The sequence below is a fragment of the Prionailurus viverrinus genome, chromosome D4 (genome assembly GCF_022837055.1).
Source record: "Prionailurus viverrinus isolate Anna chromosome D4, UM_Priviv_1.0, whole genome shotgun sequence".
NCBI classification, from domain to species: domain Eukaryota; kingdom Metazoa; phylum Chordata; class Mammalia; order Carnivora; family Felidae; genus Prionailurus; species Prionailurus viverrinus.
Genome location: NC_062573.1, coordinates 86,589,247 through 86,610,505, shown reverse-complemented (window position 1 = coordinate 86,610,505; position 21,259 = coordinate 86,589,247). Strand labels below are relative to the sequence as shown.

The 21,259-nt window shown below is 54.8% G+C and overlaps 1 protein-coding gene across 1 annotated transcript in view; it reads left to right on the top strand.

Moving 5' to 3' along the window:
- PHF2 (PHD finger protein 2) overlaps positions 1–21,259 on the top strand; it is a 75,774-nt gene that overhangs the window by 28,703 nt on the left and 25,812 nt on the right. The window contains exons 2-3 of the mRNA XM_047829689.1: positions 7,161–7,246; positions 12,696–12,810. Of these exons, the coding sequence (XP_047685645.1) occupies positions 7,161–7,246; positions 12,696–12,810 (201 nt within the window). The remainder of the gene's footprint in view (positions 1–7,160; positions 7,247–12,695; positions 12,811–21,259) is intronic.

Below are 21,259 nucleotides of genomic sequence, written 5' to 3'. Positions count from 1 at the left end.
CCATCAGCTTGAACCTGTTTGGGGCAGACTCTGTGCCAGATGTGGGGTCACTGGTGGCTCAGGTAAACCAGCCTCCAGCCTCATGGGTCACACGCCTTGGAAATGCGCCTTCTGCCTTCTGCCCTCAGTGGGTGTCACCGCTGGCTTCTAAGCCAGTGGTCGAAGGAGCTCTGACAGGAGCACAGGCACACATACGTGTACACACACACACACACACACACACACACACACACACACACATGCAGGTACACTCTTGGGCGTACAGCACACACACACACACACACACACCACCTATATGTACATGCACACCCGCAGATGCATGTACACACACCTACATGCATTTATACATGCAGACAACACATACACATTCGCCCACGCATGTACACATGCACGCACACCCCCACACGTGCATGTACACACATGCATTCATGCACACACATGCATGTACATACTCAGGCACACGTACACACTCACCCACACATGCATGTACACACCCATGCGTGCATGTACACACATATGCATGCACACACTCACCCACATGTGCACACACACATGCATGTACACACTCAGGCACATATGTACATACCCACACATGCATATACACCCACATGCATGTACACAGGCATGCAACACACATGCACACACCCCCCACATGTACACACACACCCTCATATACATGTACACACACCCACACAGAGCACACATGCAGCCCCACATATACACACACACTATGCATGTACATACACACTAACATACATGTATCTACCCATGCATGCACACACCCCACACATGTACACACATGCACGCACCCATGCCTGTACACACTAACGTGCATGTATACACCATGCCACATGCATGTGCACACATGTATATACTCACACACAAGTACACGCACAGCACCACACACATGTGACACCAGGCACACATGTACACACACACACAGTCACACACACAGACATAATTTTGTTCTGGGTTCTCCACCAGAAGGAGCTGTGCACACCTTGTGCTCCAATGTGTGTTTTCCACTTCAGGACACACTGGATTCTTTCCTCCTCAGCATGTAAAGACGTACTTTGTTCTTCTGAAGATGGTCCGGTGGCACCCTGGCCACACAGAACACCGAGCACATGGTGACGGGTTTGTTTCCTTGACTCTCAGTGTTTGTGTGGCCACACGCCCAGAGTGGCCAGCCCCAGCTCTGGCCTGTGGCCCGTGGCCCGTGGCTCTTGCTGTGTGGGGCCCCGGTCTGTGTCCTGGATGTACACTGAGCATCTCACCCCAATGAGGGCCGCCGGCCGGACCTGCGGCCTCCGCTCCTCTAGGCTCCGGGCCTGGGTCCATGCTCCGTGCTGCCTGTCCTCTCACTCTGCTGTCACAGCACTGCCGCCCTGCGCCCCAGGGGCCTGCAAGTCGTGGAGATGCTCACTCCCGGAGCCTGTGTCCTGCGGTCCCAGGAGGGAGGGCAGGGTCAGCAGGGCCCGAGGCCATGTCTCAGGTATGCTCCTGAACCCACGCTCCTGCCTGCTGCCCACCACCTGGGTGCCTGGCCTCCCACCAGGGCCGCTGGGGCTAGGTCACCTGGGTGGCCCCCGAGGCCCCTGTCCACCTGGGGATGCTGCTCACACAACAGACAGATGATGCCGCCGTGTGGCTGCCCTGTCCCTGCCGCTGAGGCTGTTCTTGTTCTGTTATTGAACCGATGTCCTAGGGTCTTATCCTGTGAACCCATGACACCCCTCCAGCCCCTGGTTTGCTGTCTCTGTCCCACTCCTGTCAACTACCCTGCTCGCCTCCTCCCTGTGTCCCCCGTCCTCCCCTCCCACTTCTCCCTCCTCCCCTCCCCCTCCCTTCTTTTTCTCCCCTCCCTCTCCCCTCCTCCTTACCTCCCCTCCTCCTTCCCCTCTCTCTCCCCTCCCCTTCCTTTCCCTCCCCCCTCCTCCTTCCTCCCTCCCTCCCTCCTCTTCTCTCCCTCCCCTCCTTCTCCTTCCTCCCCTTACCCTCCCCCTCCCTTCCCTTCCTCTCCCTCCTCTCCCCCTCCCCTCCCCCCTCTTCCCTCCCTTCCCAACTCCTCTCTCCCTTCTCCCCTCCTCCCTCCCTTCCCTTCTTCTCCCTCCCCTCCTTTCCTTCCCCATCCTCCTTCCCCCTTTCCCCTCCCCCTTCCCCTCCCCTTCCCTCCCCTCCCACTCCCCCTTCCCCTCCCCTCCCCCTGCCACCCCCTTCTCCCTCCCTTCTCTCCTCCTCCCTCCCCTCCCTCCCTTCCCCATTGTCCTTCCCCCTTTCCCCTCCTCTCCCCCTCCCCCCTCCCCCCTCTCCCCTCCCCCCTCCCCCCTCTCTCTATCCCTCTGTGCCCTCTTCCCTGCTCCCCCAGGCACCACAGCTGCTCTCACTTGGTTCACAGCTCCCAGCCTCACAGACCTTCCGAGGTCACAGTCTCCGCAGGGCCAGTGTCCCGTGGGACTGCCTTGTACAGATGCCATGTGAGCGCAATGTGGGGACGGGACACAGCAGCCCGGCTCTCAGCTTATCCACACCCCTTGTCCTGAATCCGTCCCTGGACCTCAGCCGGTAACTTTGAACCCCTGCTTGGGGCTGGAGCATGGGGAGGCTCTAGTGCCCGCTTCTCATGCCCACCTTTAGGGAGAAGCCGGAGTCAGGTGTCTCCTCACCCCCCCTTGGCACACCAGGCCCTCCTGAGCCTCTGTCCGCTGCAGCTCTGCACGAGCACCCACACGGGCAGGGTCAGGCGAGGCCTCGAGGCCTCAGGCGTCCCCTTCGGACGCGCGGCAGGGCGGAGGGGCGGCGGGCGAGCCGAGCCCCCACATCCGCCCAGCGAAGTCCTTGGGCGCCCAGCTCTTGTCCTGACCCAGTGGCCGTCTCCACAGGGAGGTGATCTCCGAATCAGGGAGCCCTTACAGGGTGGGGGTGGGGGGTGCTACAGAGGACGTGGCGTGGAGCCCACCTTCAGGCGTGTGCATGTTGGGGGTTTTCTTGCCACCGACCTCTCGGACCACCTGTCGGCTGAATCTCGCCTTGGGCCGTGCAGGTTAATGCGGTGGTTGCTTCTGTTTTGCCTTTAACATGAGGCTTGCTCACCTAAGGAGATTTGAAGGCACACACCCGGGGCCTGGGCCCTAGGGAGTCTCCTCCAGACTCCACATCTTTGCTGCTGGCTTTAGGGCGGGGAAAATGCTTGTAGCTTGTCCACAGCTGTTGTTCTTTTAGATTTTGGGGTGATTTCCCCAGTAATTTCTCGGGAGGTACTGAGGAAGCCCTAACTTTGGGGTAATAAAGTAGGCGAGCTGTTTCAGGAGAACTGAGACAGCGGAGTTAGGAGGTGTGGCCTCGCACACACACAGCCAGGGGGCTGGCTCTGGGACCTTGGTTTCCACACTCAGGTGGCCCTTGTCAGGGTTACAGACACAGGTGTCAGGGCCCGGGTGGTGGCACATGCCAGTCGTGGGGGAGTTGCTGGCATCACCCATTAGGGGAGAGGCCTTGGCTGTGGCCGCAGCACCTGCCCTGGGTCCAGGCCCTGGGTGGCCCTCCCAGGTGAGGGGCAGCCCCGAGGTGTCTTGGGCGGAACAAGGGACCCACCCCCCCCCCCCACCTCCCACTCTCCCTTTTGGTCTGGCCTCCCTGTGCAGGGCAGCAGATGGCCAGCCCATCTGGGCTCAGGTTGACCAGCACCCCTAAGTGGTGGTGTGGTAAAGAAGGAGCCCCCAGGGCTGGAAAGGGGTGTTGGCATGCACATTTGTGACCCCTGGGCCTCAGCTCCCCCTCCTGTCGTGTGGTTCATGCCATGGCCCTTCCAGGGCATGATGGGGCTTCTGGACACGTGGGACCAGCAGGTGGTGATTGGGTTGGGGGAGGTTAAGGTATGTTGATGTCAGCCCCCATTCCCTCTGCTCTCTTAGAGCTAGGGTGGAGCCCCCTTCCACCGTGGACCTGACCCCTGACCAACGAAAGGGCCGCCGTCTGTGTGGCTGAGTTTGATCTGACCTCAGACATCCTATGTGCATGGTGGGCTCCTTGTGTGTCCCTAGAGTCTTGTGGCCAGGCAGGAGTACGTGATGGGACCTAGGTACCCATGGCCATCCTGGACCTCTGTCTGTTCCAGGAGCTGCCAGTGACAGGCAGCCTAGAGCAGTGTGGACTCAGGGCAGGGACTCCAGGTGTGGACACGCGGTGTGGATGTGGGGTTTGGCCATGAGGTGTGGCTCTGGGTGTGGATAAAGGATGTACAGTCAGGGCATAGACCTGGGGTGTGGACTCTGGGTGTGGATGCAGGGTGTAGAATTGGCAAGTAGACATAAGGTGTGGACATGGGGTGTGGACACAAGGTGTGGACGTGGGATGTGCACATGGGGGTGGGTTTGGGGTCCAGTTTCTAGACCCAACGGGACCTGAATGTCTGCAGGGCTCTGCCTCTTGCTCAAGCGCGCAACTGCTAGAGGGTGCGGGTGATGGGGGCTCACCGCGTGCCCAGCTGTGCCGTTGCCCAGCCCCTGCTGGCCTCACACCAGTGTGATCTCTGATCGACGGATGAGCACACTGAGGCCAGCTGACCCAGGGTCCGGGGTGCAGAGCTCCTGCTCCCGGGGGAGGGGGCTGAGTGAGCTGCCAGGCTGCCAAGGTGGGTCTGAGGCACAGGAGGGAGCTGGCTGCCGATAGGGGGTGGGTACAGCGTGGGAGATGTGCCGTCGCTCGCTGGGGCACGGTGGGCAGGGTGGGCTGTGGAGACAGACCAGGGGTGATCTGGCTGTTTGCTGTCCCCAGGGTGCCCCCCGCCTGCAGTGTTTCCAGATCAGAGTGTCTGGTCTGGTGCATCTGCCGGGTGGCTGACCCGGTGATGTGGGTCTCGCTCCCCCCTCTCCTGGTGGTTAGTGGGCCGCAGACGTGTTCTTCCACTGGGGAAATGCGCCTCCTGCATGGTTCCTGGCGGGCAGGTAGGGACACTGCGTATTTGCTGCAGGTGTTTTCCATAGTTAGGACTTCAAAGTTTGCCGTGGGCTTGGAGCTCTCTCTCAGCTCGGCAGTGTCCTCTCCGATTTGCTTTGTGTTTGTTTGTTTGTTTGTTTGTTTAGAAAGCGAGCAGACAAACGCACCCTCATAGCCTCTCTGGACAGGTTTGTCTTTTACACCCGACTCTTTAGGCCGCGGGGACTTCAGCTCGATTTGTGTTCTGAGGTGAAGAGTAGACTCCATGTGTTCAAAATCATTTGCCAGGGCCTTTCCGGGCTCAGGCTCTGCTCCCGGGATGGTGGCCCGTGGCAGCTGTGGCAGGCAGTGTCTAGGGCCCTGGGGGCTGCAGTGGCTGCGGAGGGTCTTGTGCGCGGAGCGCCCCCCTGGGCCAGGGGGCAGGGGCCACAGTGAGGGGGCGCTTGGGGTCTGGGCAGCAGCCTTACCTGGAGCACCCGGGCTCCTCCTCATGATGGGGCAAGTGATGGTCATCGCTGCCGCGGGATCGCACGCGTCCAGTACAGTCCTCGATGCTGCCCAGTACAGAGGGAGCGCTCAGCCAGCCTTAGTGATGGCTGGGTGACGGTGGTGACCAATGACATGGGCACAGGCAGGTCCTTTGTCTTTTCGATTGACATAAAATTCACATAACGTGAAACTTAACCATTTTAAAGTGAACGCTTTAGTGGCATTTAGTACCTTCCCCGTGTTGTGCAGACATTGCCTCCACCCAGTTCCAAAATATTTGACCCCCAAAATGGACCCCATGTCCACTGAACCGTCACTGCCCATTCCCCACCCCCAGCCTCTGGCTCCGCTGGTCGGTCCTCTACCTCCTCCGAGCACTGCATACGGATGGAGTCGTCCCACACATGACCTTCTGTGTCTGGCTTCTTTCACTCAGCTTGAGTTTCTGGGGTTCACCCATGCTGCAGCAGGTGCCAGCACCCCTTCCTTTTCATGGCTGAGTACTGCTCCGTCGTGTGGACGTGCCATACGTATCATCGATTCATCAGCTGATGGACATTTTGGCCATTGGGATCAATACTGCTGTGAACATTGGTGTTGGAGTCCCCATTCCCAGGTCTTTGGGGCACAGACTCAGGAGTGGGATTGCTGGGGCCTCTCATAATTCTGTGTGTAACCTTTTGGGGGACCGTCAAGCCACCTCCACAGATGCTGTGCCATCTTTATATTCTTGCCAGCGATGCAAGAGGGTTCTCACTTTACCACATCCCCACCGGCACTTGCTGTCTTCCCCGTGTTTTATTCTTGTGAAAATTGTAGCCATTCTCATGGGTGTGGGTCGCACCTCATGGTTTTGGTGCACATTCCGGTGACTTTCGATGACTAAGGATGATGCGCATCTTTCCTGAGCTTGTGGGCCGTTTGCATCTCACCTTTGGAGAAATGCCTGTTCAGGCCCTTTGCCCATTTAATAGTTGAGTTGTGGTTCCTTTTGTTGCTGAGCTGTAAGGCTCATTGTGCCTTTTGGACGCTAGTACTTTGCAAATACTTTCTCCCATTCTTTAGGTTACCTTTTTGCTGTCTTTGTAGTGACCTTTAATGCACAAGAGTTCTACATTTTGATGATACCCAGTTTATTTTTTGTTTTGTTGCTTGTGTTTCTGGTGTCCTATTTAGGAATCCATGACCAAATCCATGGTCATGAGGGTTTAGGCCTTGTATTTAGGTTGTTGATCCATGTTTAGTCAATTTTTTATATGGTGTGAGGTAGGGATTCCACTTCATTCTTTTGATACTCAGTTGTCCCAGCGCTGTAGTACCACCCCCTGGGACAGGAGCCCCCCCCCCCCCACGGGGTCAGGAGGGGCCTAACCCATAGCCCCGAGCTGCCCCCGGTGAAGTGGTGGGGGCAGCCCACCTCCGAGACACCCTTGGCCTCTCTGGTTCTAGGTGACAGGATAGCGGTGGCCTCATGCAGGCAGGCCTGTTGGATGGCCTGGTCCCTCTGTGTGTGCTGGTCATGCGTAGCAAGACCGTCCTTGCCCCTGCCTCCTTCCTCCTCCTCTTCCCCTGTCCTGTCCTTGTGGGCCACTGTCCTCACACATGGTCTGCTCCGTCTGCATTCACACCACTGCGGGCCCCTCCTGTGGGCTGAGCAGGAGTTGCCTGAAGTTCTGCTGGGCAAGTACTTGAGGCATTGAATGCTGGCCACATCTGTGTTTCCTCTGTTTCAGCTGTGTGGGAGTGGAAGAGGAGGAGGCCCCAGACATCGACATATACCACTGCCCCAACTGCGAGAAAACCCACGGGAAGTCTACCCGTAAGTAGGGGCTGTGCTGCTGACCCTCAGTTTGCACTCGCCCTGGCCTGGCTTTCTGGGTGAATGCCCTGGGTGGTTGCTTACTGGTGCCTGGGACCACTGCCGGCCCTGCTCACTGCCCCTATGGACCTGTCACTGCCCCTCCCAGCCTGCTCCTGCCCCTGTGGACCTGTCACTGTCCTCCCGATCGGCTCCTGCCCATGGGTGCAACTGAAGCCATCCAGGTTGTGCTCTCAGAGGGGCCAGGCCCATCTGAGATGGGAACACCACACAAGGTCTGGGAGTGCCTGTGTTGGGGATCTGCTGTCCCTTCTCCAGTGCCCTCTGCTGGGAGAGGCCCTTTCTCAAACTGCCTGCTGGTCCTGTGGGGGGTGTGTGGCACATCCTGTGGGGGCTCCTTAGGGAGCAGGCTCATCCATGGTGGCTCCATGGGGGGCTGTGTCCCTGCCAGGAGGGGAGTTCTGAGGCTGAGCCACATAGGGGGTGTGCCCTGGTCTGCAGGTGTCTTGGGAGGGGCCTGGCCTGGGGACAAGACAAATGGCATGGGGGTATTAACGTGGCCTCAGGTTTCTGGCCTGGGCTGGGGGGCGTGGGTGCTCATAGAAGGTGCGGGCTGGACACTGAACCTGGCTGGGTAGCTGATGACAGCCCTGTCATCCTGAGCCCTGGGTTAACTGGGGGAGGAGGGTAGGGGCCACATTTGGCCCCAGGCACCAGGAGGCCTTTCACCCCCTTCAAAGGGAGCGCCCCTCCTGCTGTCCAGTCACAAGGCAGAGACTGGATCCCCAGCTCCTGGGGGGTGATTACTGTGGATCCAGCGTGGGTAAGCGAGGGTGCCAGCGCCCTGTTCTGTGGGGTGGGGCTGGCCCTGGCGGTCTTGGGGGCTGTGCCCTGGTCACTTGGGAAGCTGGGAGAGGCAGGTGGGGTCACCTCTGGCCTGTACGCCATGGTCACCAGGTGGCCGTGGGGCTGCATCGGCTGGACTCTCATTCTCCAGCCCCTGGCACATGGTCATCACGTGGTAAAGCACCAATGTGTGAGAGCAGCAGGAAGGTTCCCAGGTCCCTGAATTATCCTCGTCCCCCAGGAGCTGGCGCTCACAGTCTGCTGTGATTACCTGAACATCATTCTGGTCACTGCTTTACAGCAGATGTGGGAGGGTGACTGTCACCCTGTGGGTTAACCGACATCTCCCAACACCTCATGAGCCACAGAGGAGGCTCAGGGCCTGGGGGGATGAACAGGGTGGGGACTGGGCGGTCACACCATGTGGTCCCGGGGCAGGGCAGGGACAGAGCAGGACTGGAGCTAGGAGACCCCGCCTGCCCCACAACAGAGCTGAGTGGCCTGAGGGAGGGTGGGGCAAGGCCCTGAGGTCTGGGGGCTCTTCCATGAATCGGGGCTCAAGTTGGGCGATAGTGGGGTGCCGAGGTGCGTGGTGGTGCTCACATACAATGTGACTTCCACACCACCGCATGTCCTGGAACCCCCTCTCCCTGACCGTGAGCTTACCCACTGTTGAGGGCATGTGTGCCTGCTGACTGAGACCCTGCCCCTGCGCTGGGGAGTCCCAGCTGCCCTGTACGGGGGCCCTGTACCGATGCTGAAAGCCAAGTGAGGGCGACCCTTCCTGGCACTTCTAGCCAGGTAGCCGCCGGGGCATGTGGGCACCGCGGCCCCTCCCTGGCTCTGCGGGTGTGCGCACATGCATGTTATGTGTGTGCATGAATGTGCCGCAGAAATGTTCACATGTGTGTCCACGTGTGTGGGTGTGTGCATGAACGTGGGCACACGTGTGCATGAGTATCATGTGCGCACAAGAATATGAATGTGTGTTTGCACGTGTGTACATGTGTGTGCCTGTGCACGTGTGTTTTACAAATCTTGTTGCTACTGGAGGCCACGTGTCCACGAGGGAGAGAGGTGCAGAGGCTAGGACTTCCCACCAGTGTGCACACCGGTCACCGTCAGTCTGCACTTGAGGTGTGTCTGTGCCCAGACCGGAGCTCGTCACTGTCCGTGACACGCTGGTCAGTTTGCTGCATCTGCTCCAGTCAGACCCTCCGTGGTGAGGGCTCCCGCTGTCCCCATGTCCCCAGGGGGCCCCCCAAGCCTGTGGGCTGCGCCGGGGGCGCCCTGGGTGGGTTTGGGGTGGGCACTGAGATGAGGGTGGGGGCTCACAGGTTCACCCGATTCACACAGATTTGAGGCCTGGCAAGGACTCAGGAGGGCTCCCAGGAGTGGGGGGCTCGGCCCTTACAGCAGCTCTGACCCTGCACTGCGTGTCCAGCTCTGGCTGCTCCCCTGATGCTTACACCCCTCCTCCCCGTGCCCATGAGGCTGTGCTGCCCTGGGGGGTGGGCACCTGGCACCCCCACGCTCCAGCCTCCCGCGGGGCAGATGTCCCAGGGTGCCTTGTCAGAGGGGGTGGGGTGCCACGACAAGAGGACCCTGGCCTCTGGGCCCCGGGGAGGGAAGGAGCCCGCCGGCCAGGGCTGCGCGAGGAGCGCCCAGAGCTCACCCTGCCTCCCGTGCGGCTCCGCGTCTGGCTGTAATCCTGGCCACACGCTCTGGCCACAGCGTCACGTGGGCCAGTCCCTCCTCCAGGTGCTCCTCGATGCCCAGTCTGGAGTTAGGGCCCAGGAAGGCCACCAGCCCGGTCAGCCCCTGCTTCCCAGGCCTGGGTCCTGGCAGGAGTGTGGGGGCACCGCTGCTTCCCCCCCTGCCCTTTACATCTGCACCCCCATCACCTGGCCGCACCTGCCCTCCAAGGCTTGGTTTCCCCACACGGCCCCTGGGGCCAGGGCCCTGGTGCCAGGCATCTGTGTCCTCTTGCCTCTACACACCTGCTGGGGAGACCTTGGGATGTGGGGAGTGGGGCAGATGCAGGTGCCAGCCTGGGGGGACCTCGAAGGGCCCCCATGGGGTCCCCTCCGCAATGCCTCCCTTCTCCCGACCTCAGCTGCCCCCCAGACGGCACTGGGGTATCTGTCTCCCCGCTGGTCTCCCCCACCTGCGGTGTCACCCATGGCGGCCAGTGCGCGGGCTGGGCTGCCCCTTCCACCCCCGTCTTGATCCCTGGACGCGTGGGACCCCTGGTAAGTGGCCGGGTGTCAGGCTCGCCTCCCACCAGAGGCAGCCCCATCGCTGAGGCCCACAACGCTCCTCTGTGGCCATGCACGGCTGCCCTCGCTCCCCAGGCCCTTCGGTGGGGGGCACCTGGTAAAGTCTAAAGCCCGGGGCATGAGAGGCGGCCCAGGGTCACGTCCTGATGCAGCTGTGGGCCCAGAAGAAAGGATGATGATATTGAGGCTGGTTTCAGAGTCAGGGTGACCTGGGCCATCGTCAGAGTTGTGTCCCCGCCCCGAGGCCCTGCCTTGGCTGTGAGCACCCTCTCCCTCTGAGCCTTCTGGCTCTTCAGGAAGCAGGGATGGCTCTCAGGCCGGCTGTGGCTTTGGTGACCCCCGTGCGGAGCTGGGCTGCTCAGCACGCACTTGGCAAACCGCTGAGAAGAAAAGGCCTGAGCCAGGGTAACCAGAGGGAGGAGGGTGGGCACTGAGGTGCCAGTGCAGTGCCCAGGAGACCAGCCATTCACAGACATCCTGCATACCCACTAGTGCTGGGCTGTGCCAGGCACCGTGGGCGTGTGGGGAGAGCCCAAGGGTCCAGAGTAGGACTGAGCCCTGTGAACAAACGGTTTCAGCCCAAGCAGCCTTGCCAAGAGGAGGGGCCGTGCGCGCAGTGGGCCCCACAGAGCTCCTGGGGTGGACGGGGCACCGTACGCCCTTCCCCTCCTGCAGCTCGTGAGGGTCCCGGACCTTGCTATTAAAGATGCAGCACAGAGATGCCCAGTAACTTGCCCAAGGTCACACAGTTACAGGCTGGTGGGGCAAGAAAGATTTGGACAAGTGGTGGAGCCCTTCCGTCTCTCGTCTGTGCCTCGGGCCACCACCAGAACCCCCAGTTCGAGTCCCCCCTCTACAGGATCTTGCCGGGTTTCCATAACGTCCACTCACACCCTGGCCATGGCAAACCAAGGGCGATGGAAATGTCACACCATTGTTGGAGGCAGGCTCAAGGGTCATTGGTGGCAGCCCCCTCCCTGTCCCTGTCTGTGAGGGATGGGCATCCTGAGGGTCCTCTGGCAGTCCCTCAGGTCTAGTCTCATGTCTGTCATGGGGCCCGCCTGTTTCACAGCCCACCCAGCAGCTGCCAGGGACAGGTCTCTGTGCCAGTGCTGTCCTCACTCACCGAGTCACCAGGGGCTGCCCTGGGCAGAGACTGGGGCCACAAGGAAATTGCTTCCCTCCCCTCCAGGGGCTTGCAGTCCAGTAGGAGTGTGAGTGCGTGTGTATGTGTGTGTGCACGTGCATGTTCTGGGTGCACTGCGTGGGCGTGCACACGGGTATGTCCTTGTGCGTGCACACACGTGTGTGCACATGCACATGTATGCAAGTGCACCACAGTCCAGTAGGTGTGTGTGTATATGTGTGTGCACGTGCGTGTACTGTGTGCACTGCATGGGTGTGCACATGGGTGTGTGCTTGTGGGTCCAAAGGCACGTATGTGTGCATATGCATGCGTGTACAAATGCGCCACAGTCCGTAAGTATGTGTGCACATGTGTGTTCTGTGTGCACCTCATGGGTGTGCACACGGGTGATTGTGTGTGCATACCTGTGCACATGTATGTGTGTGCAAATGTGTCAGTCCAGTAGGTGTGTGAATGTGTGTATACATGTGTGTGCACACGAATGTTCTGTGTCCACTGCGTGGGCATGCACATGGGTGTGTGCTTGTACATGTATAGGTACATGTGTGTGCATGTGCACATGTGTGCAAATGTGTCGCAGTCCACTAGGGGTGTGTGCACGCACTTGCGTGTAAAGAGTCCAGGGTGGGGTTCCCGGTGCCCTGGGAGCACACACGAGGAAAGGAGAGTTGGAGTCAGCGGTCAGGGTGGCGGTGTCAGAGGGGGACACACAGGAGTACAAGGTGGCACAGGCAGGGTGTGGGAAGGGCGGGAGCTACAGAGGGCAGTGCCAGCCTGCTCCTGCCCCAGTGGTGGGCTTAGGGCAGCAAACAATGCAGCAGGGAGATGACAAGCTTGAGGGGAGGCGTCCCCTTGGTGGGACCTCCCGGTAGGTGCCTCTGACGTGCTCTCAGTGGAATGGGTGCTAATGGGAAGGGTGCCGGGCTCCCCCAGCTTTGGGGTCGGCTGAGCCAGAGGAGTGGGAGGGGCAGGGCAGGGGTGGGGCCGTGACCCAAGGAGGGTGGGAGGTCACAGGGGCCGGGGGGGGGGTGGCCCCCAGGGGACATCGGGGGCGCTGCCTCTGCAGAGGCTGGAGTCTCAGTGTTCACAGCTCCTCAGCTGCCCTCTGGGCCCGGCCCCTGTGGTGCGGGGAGGGGAGGGCCCACGCTGGGTGCCATCTGCCCCTGTCTCCCCACAGTGAAGAAGAAGCGGGCCTGGCACAAACACGGCCCAGGGCAGACGCCCGACGTGAAGCCCGTCCAGAACGGCAGCCAGCTCTTCATCAAGGAGCTGCGGAGTCGGACCTTCCCCAGGTGGGCGGTGGCGGCCTCGTCCTGGGGGGCTCAGGGGCACAGCCTTCCCTCCAGGGGAGCGGCACAGCCCCCTAAGCCCTAGGCGCTCCCAGCTCCGGGGCTGACCTCTTCCTTCTCAGCACCTGCAGGTCAGGTGTTGGGGACCCTCTTCCTCTGGGCTCATGTATCCCCCCACCACCTGGTGTGGCCCTTTCCACGGAACCTTCCTGAGGGGGAGGCTGCTGAACTCAGGTTCTGGCGGGCGAGGAGTGGGGGCCGGGGTCCTGCCCAAGACCACCCTCCAGACGTGGCCCTCTGCCCCTGGGCCTGACAGGCTGTCCCCAGGTCCCCTTCTCAGAGACCGCCTGCCCGCACCCATGTGCTGCGTGCGGGTCGAGGGCAGAGGGCAGGGGCAGGGCTGCGGGGACCCTGACTCGTGGACATGTGCTCTTCAAGCTGCTCTGCGCCCCCTCGGCCCCTCACAGCCGGAAGACTTTTGTTTGTCCGACAAGGTGTCTTCTCTACTTTTAAAGAGTAACTCACCGGACCCAGAATCCTACGTGGTGGGTCCTTTTCCTTTTAGCCCTTCGAATATTTTGCCCCGCTGTCTTCTTGCATGCACAGTGTCTCATGAGGGACCCAGTAGGACTCTTACCCGTGAGCCTCCACAGACAAGGTACCTCCCTCCTCTGGCTTCTTTCCTTTCCGCGACTTTTACTGAGATACAACTCACAGACCTTACAGTTCGCCCATTTCAAGGGTACAACTCCGTGGTCTTCGGTGCGTTCACAGACGTGTGCGCCACCAGCAGCCGGTTTAGAATGTTTGCATCCTTCCCGCCCCCCCGCTGCCCCGGTGTCTGTTTAACATTCTGTTGTGTGGACAGACCACACGTTGTTTATCCATTTGTCAGCTGACACGCTGGGGTTCTGATGTTTGGCTACTGCAGATAGTTCTGCTATAAACGTTCTTATACAGGATTCTGGGGGACGTGTTTCCATGTTTTTAGGAGCAGTGGCTCCATGTTCAGTTGTCTGAGAAACTGCTGGACTGGTCTCCACAGTGGTTACGCCACTGTCGTTCCTACCAGCAGAGTGTGAGGGTCCCAGTTTCTGATCACCTTTGCCAGCCCTTGCGATTATCTGGCATTTTGATTCGAACCATCCTTACAGGTGTGAGGCTTTCTCTCTCTCTGGTCTGACCTGCATTTCCCTCATGAAAAGTCATGTTGAGCATCTTTTCATGTGTGTGGTAGTCATTTGTGTGTCTTCCTTGGAGGAATGTCAGTTCGGACCCTTTGCCTATTTTTTTTTAAAATATTTTTTTAATGTTTATTTATTTTTGAGAGAGGGAGAGACAGAGCGTGAGTAGGGGAGGGGCAGAGAGAGAGAGAGGGAGACACAGAATCCGAAGCTGGCTCCAGGCTCTGAGCTGTCAGCACAGAGCCCGACGCAGGGCTCGAACTCACAAACCGGAGATCATGACCTGAGTCGAAGCGGATGCTCAGCCGAATGAGCCACCCAGGCGCCCCCCCTTTGCCTATTTTTAATTTTTGTGTCTTTTAATTATTAAGAGAGTTTTTTATATATTTTAGATACAAGTCTCTTAACAGACAAATGATTTGTGAATACTTTATCCTGTTTTGTAGACATTTCACTTTCTTGTTCATGTCCTTTGAAGCACCAACATTTGTAATTTTGACGGAGTCCAGTTTATCCGTTTTTTATTTTGTTACTCGTGCTTTTGTTGTCATAGCTGAGGATCATTTGCCAGACCCAAACCCCAGGTCATGAAAATTACCTTCTACAAAACTTCTAAGAGTTTTGTAGGTTTTAGGTCTTACGGTTTTGTTTTTGATACATTTTGAGTTAATTTCTTCATATAGGGTGAGATGAGGATCTAACTTTTTTTTTTTTTTTCACGCATCTCTCCATTTGTCCCTGCACTATTTGTAAAAAGACCACTCTTTTTCTATTAAATGGTCTTGGCTCTTAGCTGTAAGTATATGCATTTATTTCTGGACACTCAGTTCTGTTCCACCAATCTGTTTATCCTTAGGCTGGTCTCACATTGCCTGGACTCCTGTGATTTGCAGACGTTTTGAAATGAGGAAGTATGAGTCCTCCAGCTTTTCTTTTCTTGCTTTCTTTCTTTCTATTGAATATTTTTTAATGTTTATTATTTTTGAGAGAGTAGAGAGAGCACGAGCCGGGGGAGGAGCAGAGAGAGAGGGAGTCACAGAATCCCAGGCAGGCGCCAGGCTCTGAGCTCTTAGCACAGAGCCTGACATGGGGCTCGAACTCACGAACCGTGGGATCATGACCTCATTTGAAGGAGGACGCTTAACTGACTGAGCCACCCAGGTGCCCCTCCCGCTATGTTTTTCTTTTTAAAAATCCTTCTGGCCGTTCTTGGTCTGCTGGAATTCCATATGAACTTTAGAATCAGCTTGTCAGGCCTACAGAGAAGTCAGCTGATACGGATTGTGTTGAATCTGTACATCAGTAGAATCGAAGTATTGCCATCTGAAAAATGCAAAGTCTTCTGACCTATGAACATGGGTATTCTTCCATTTATTAAGATGTTTTATGTTTCCTTCAATAGTGTTTTGTAGTTTTCAGAGTTTTGTACTTCCTTTGTTAAGTTTATTCCTAAGTAATTTATTCTTTTTGATGCTCTTTTAAATGAAATTGTTTTCTTAATTTTATTTCCAGAGGGTTCATTGCTACGGTACTGAAATAGAGTTCAAGTATATTCATCTTGTATCCTGCAACCTTGCTGAGCTGGTTTATTAGTTCTAATAGCTTTTTAGTAGATTCCTTACACCTTTCTATATATGAGATCATGCCATCTGTGAATAGTTTCCTTTCTTCGCTTCCAATCTGTGTTACCTTTTTTTTCTTGCTTGATTGCTCTGGCTAGGACTTCTAGTAGAATGTTAAGTAGAAGAGACCAGACAAAGAAGATCAGGGCCCCATCATTTTCAGGGTGCTACGCTTGGGGTACAGCCTCAGTTCCACAAGTGTGGGCCAAGGGGAAGAAGGGAGCCCCCCCACGTCTTGTCTGCCCTTGCGTGAGACTGAGAATCAGGAACAGACAGCTGGTGCAGGATGAGAAAGGCTGCCGTCCTGTTCCTCCTGGACGAAGCCCTCTGCTTGGAAGCTGGGGAGAGCTCCCACTCAGCTTTCCTGTGTCCTTGGCCGCGGCCTTCCTGAGGGAGGTCTCCTCGCCGATCCAGTGGGGTAGAGGGAAGAATGGTCTCGGCCCACATATCACAGGCACACGCCTTTCCTGCCAGGTTTTCATAGATTTTCTAGACTAGATGTTTCTCCATTTGCTATTTGCTCTTAGAACCATTCCCAGAGGTTTCGAATAGTTGTTTTTCACAGTAATTTTCACCAGTTTCATTGGGTTTTGGGTCCTCAGGGCTCTTCACGCTGTCATGCCAGAGGTAGATCTTTCTCATGTGGCCTCTGTCAGGATATTGCCTCTCCTGTTTTGCAGTTTGATTAGGACATGTCTAGGTATAGTTTTCAAGTATTTAATCCTACTTGGCGTGGTCTCAGTTTTCTGGATCTGTGGTTTCACATCTGCCATTAATTTTAGAAAATTCTCAGCCGTCATTACTTCCAACATTTCTCCTGCTTCACACCCTGCTCCTTTCTCTCTCTTTTATTTTTGGTGTCCTCGTCATGCCCACGTTGCTCTTCCTGCAATTGTTCTGTATATTCTCGGATATTCTGTTCCCTGCTTGTTTCATTCTTTTTTCTCTTTATGCTTCAGGCTGAGCAGATGTTATTAACTTCAAGCTTACTGAGTCTTTTCTTAGCCACATCCAGTCTACCAATGAGCCCATCAAAGGCATTCTTCATTTCTGTTACCATTTTTAATTATTTCTATCATTTCCTTTTGATTCTTAGAGTGTTCACTTCTCTGCTTACATTTTCTTCTGTCCTTGCATGTTTTCCACTTTTTCCATTAGCACTCCTAACATATTAATCATAATTTTAAAAAATTTCCTATCTTATACTTCCAAATTCTGTGCTATAGCTGAGCTGTGTCCTGATATCTTTAAAACGTTTTATTTTTTAATTGAGGTATAATTAACATACATTGTTATATTAGTTTCAGGTGTACAATATAATGACTCAGTACTTCTGTACATGAGCAGAAGTATCATCATCTGCACATGAGTATCACTCAGTGCTCATCATGATAAACATACCCTCAACCCCCTTCACCTGTTTCACCCATCCCCCCACAGACAGACTTCCCTCTGGTAACCACCAGTTTGTCCTCTGTATTTAAGAGTCTGCCTTTTTTGTTTGTCTCTTTCTTCTTCTTGTTTTTTTTTAATTATTTTAATGTTTTATTTATTTTGAGAGAGAGAGAGAGAGAGAACAAGTCGGGGAGGGGCAGAGAGAGAGGAAGACAGAGAATCCACGAAGCAGGCTCCAGGCTCTGACCTGTCAGCACAGAGCCTGACATGGGGCTCGAACACGTGAACTGTGTGATCATGACCTGAGCCGAAGTCGGACGCTTAACTGACTGAGCCACCCAGACCCCCCATTCTTTGTTCATTTCTTTTGTTTCTTAAATTCCACATATGAGTGAAATCATATGGTATTTGTCTTTCTCTGCCTTATTTTTATTATACTTAACATTATACTCTCTAGCTCCATCCATGTTGTTGCAAATGGCAAGATTTCATTTGTTTTATGTCTGAGTAATATTCCATCGTGTGTGTATGTGTGTGTGTGTGTGTGTGTGTGTGTGTGTGTGTGTGTGTATACACACCACATCTTCTTTGCCCATTTATCAGTCGATGGACATTTGGCCTTTCTGTATCTTGGCTGCTTCTGATAGTGCTGCTATAAACTTCAGGACGTGTCTTTTTGAATTAGTGTTTTCATTTTCTTTAGTTAAATACCCAGTAGTGGAATTACCGGGCCACCACGTAATTCTATTTTTAATTTTTTAAGGACCCTCCATGCTGTTCTCCAGAGAGGTTGCACAGTTTGCATTCCCACCAGCAGTGCAAGAAGGTTCCTTTTTCTCCACATCCTCGGCGACACCTGTTGTTTCTTGTCTTTTTGATTTCAGCTGTTCTGACAGGGGTGAGGTGATTTGCTTTGTGTCTTAAGACTATGGTTTTTTGCCGTTTAGCGCATCTTGTGATTTTTTTGGTGAAAGCTGGACATGATGTATTGAGTCAAAGGAACTGAGGTGATTATGCATTTAGAGTGAGGTTTTGTGTTGACCAGACCAGGGACTGGGTTGTGTTGCTGTAGCCGTAGGGCCAGACACATGACTTTCTCCTAGTTTCCTTGTGTTTTCCTCCTCTCCTCTTCTTGCTGGGTGTCCCTAACAACTCCTTCTTAAATAGAATCTGTCCTGCAGCTGTCTTGGCTATACTCAGCTACCGTTATACTGTTGTATGGTAGTAGGATTGGGGGAGGGGAAGTGTCTTGTAATTGAATACCATCCCTCAGTGTTTCAGTGGGCCCGAGGCTCTGGGCTGTTACCTTTGGAAGCATTTCTTGGCCTTCGCTTTTGCTCTTCTTCCCTAAGACAGGAAGCTAGTGGCATCAGGGGGGTGGGTGGGCACTTGCCCTTCCCCCATCAGAGGAGGGTCTGGTTAAGTAAGTGCTCCTGGAAGGTAGACTTTTGTTTTTGTTTTTGTTTTTTTTTTTTTCAACATTTTTATTTATTTTTGGGACAGAGAGAGACAGAGCATGAACGGGGGAGGGGCAGAGAGAGAGGGAGACACAGAATCGGAAACAGGCTCCAGGCTCCGAGCCATCAGCCCAGAGCCTGACGCGGGGCTCGAACTCCCGGACCGCGAGATCGTGACCTGGCTGAAGTCGGACGCTTAACCGACTGCGCCACCCAGGCGCCCCTGGAAGGTAGACTTTTGTTATGGAGAACACTCGGAGTATATTTACACATAATTGCTCTCCCCCAACCGTGTCTGAAATAGGACAGATCTTCACCAGGAGAACCTGTGGGTAGAACCCATCAAGGTGCGTCTCCTCTGAGGCTGGGCCCCATGAGTTCTTAACGCTGAAGCTAGTTCACACTCAGCCTCTGCACTTTGTCAGAAATCACTTGAATTATCCTCTCAGTTACCGCCTCCAGCCGCTTCTGCCTCAGGTAAGGTCCTCTCGGTGGTGATTCTCTGTGTTTGCCTGTCTCCCCAGATTCTGGGGGTGACTGCCCTGTAACCCTAATGTTCAGTGAATCTAAGAAAATTCCTTGGTATTCAGTCTGTTCGGCTTTTTTCTTGTTGTGAGGACAGGAATGACCATTTCCAAGCTCTTTACATGTTGGAGTTGAAGCCATTAGTCCAGTTCCACTTACTTGAACCCCTTCTCATTAGTTGGGTTGTCTTTTTATTGCCTACGTATTCTAGGTACTTGCCACCGATCAGATACTTTCTCCTGTCCCGTGATTGCCTTTCCACTTTCTTCATGGTGTCCTTTGAAACGCAAATGTTTATAATTTTGATGGCATCGAATTCATTCTTCTCGTTCTTGCTGCTCGTGGTTTTGGCTTCTAGGAAACCGTTGCCAGATTAAAGGTTGTGAAGATTTATGTCTGTGTGTGTGTTTTCTTCTGGAAGTTTCACAGTTCCGGCCTTTACGTATAGGTCTTCAACTCAGTTTGAGTTAGTTTTTGTCTGTGACGTGAGATGGGGTCCCGCTTAATTCTTTTGCATGTGGACGTCCAGTTCTCTCACGCACCATTTATTGAAATGACTGTTTTTTCCTCCATTGAGTTGTCCTGGCGTTCCTGATGAAAAAGCAGTTGGCCACAGATGTTTGGGTGTATTTCTGGACACTCGGTTCTGCCGCACCGATCCATATGTCTCTTCTCTCTTCTCATGCCGACACCACACGGTCTTGATTACTGTAGCTTTGCAGTGAATATTGAAGTTGGTCAGTGTCCTCAACTTTGTTCTTTGTAAAGACTGTTTTGATCATCTGGGGGCTTTGCACTTCCCGTCAGCCTTCCAAGTTCCGCTTGTCCATTTCTGCAAAGACGTCAACAGGTGTTCTGACAGGGATTGTGTGAAATCCGTAGCTCAATTTTCTCTCATTTCTTGAGTCCCATTTCTTTCTTCTAGATTTGATTTCTCTCTTACTGAATTATATCCTTTAGTGGTTTAGTAAAGGCCTATAGAAATATTCTGTTTTTGAAAATGTTTTCATTTCATCTGTGTTCTTAAATGACTCTAATTTTCTAAAATGGGCCTAAAATTTTAGAGTACATTTATTTTCCTTGAATTCTTTGAAGACACTGTTATTCTGTTGTCATTTGGCATCTCTTGTTGTTCACGAGATGTCTGTTGTCAGCCTAGTGGCTGGTGTTTGTTCATCTGTTTACTGTTTGGTTTTGGCAAATAATCTGTTTTTTTATCTGAAGACTTTTCAGATTGCCTCCTTGTCTCTGATGTTCCACAGGTAGGCTACAGTGCATCTGGATGTGCTTTGTTTTTATCAGTTCTACTCAGGACTCAGTAAGATCTTTTAATTTGAGGAATTGTATCTTATCTCAGTTCTGAAAAATGGCCTGTTTTCTTTTTAAGTAGCATTTCACCCCCTTTCTCTGTATTATTTTTCAAGTATTCCATCAAATTGACCATTTGGTGGGGGGAGGGGGGGTGTGCAGCTACTATTGAATGCATCTGTTGAGTTTTTAAATTTTCTCAAAAGTGACGTTTTTCACGTCTAGAATTTCCGCTAGGTCATTGTCAATGTTGCTTGCTCTGTTGTCCTCCCTCCCTGCCCTCTGCTGCGTCCTCCCATTATCCCTGTGAATGTGGTTAGTATGTTTCCCAGCCGTCCATTGTGCTCAGTCCCCGGACCCGTGCTCTGGCGGATGTGTCTTCCGTCATTCTGTGAGGCGGCCTATCTGCCCTGGGCCCAGAGGTGTCCCCGCTGAACCATAGTGTGTTTGTCTTTGCTGGGTCCTCATGGGTTTTGCAGTCCCGGACCTGGTACGTGGGGCTGTGTGACATGAGGGCATGGGATCCCGGTTTGTCCGGACACTGTGTCCCTCTGGCTACCCCGGGGCTTCCACAGATGACCCCGCACTGTCCCAGTGCTGCCGCTCACACACCCGCCACCCACTCCTGGCCAGAACCTAATGCTCTGTCAGCACTGGTCCCACCCGAAGGTCCCTCCTCTGTCTTCACCCTAACTGCCCCACGTGCTCCCTCTTGGTGGGACATGGCCTTGCAGCTCCTTCCTCTCGAGCACTGTCTTCCTTGGAGCCACAACCCCGTGCTCCCCTGGCTGTCCTCCACCTGCCTGGCCTCCTCTCCTGCTGACCACTCTTCCTGGGAGTTGTGGGGACTCTGCTCTCGCCCCTGGCCCTCGGAGTTTACACCTCCCCCTGATCCCCCGCCCCGCCCAGGCTGTCTCTTGGCCGGCGGCTTCAGCCTCCCTCTGCAGCCTCTGAGCTCCTG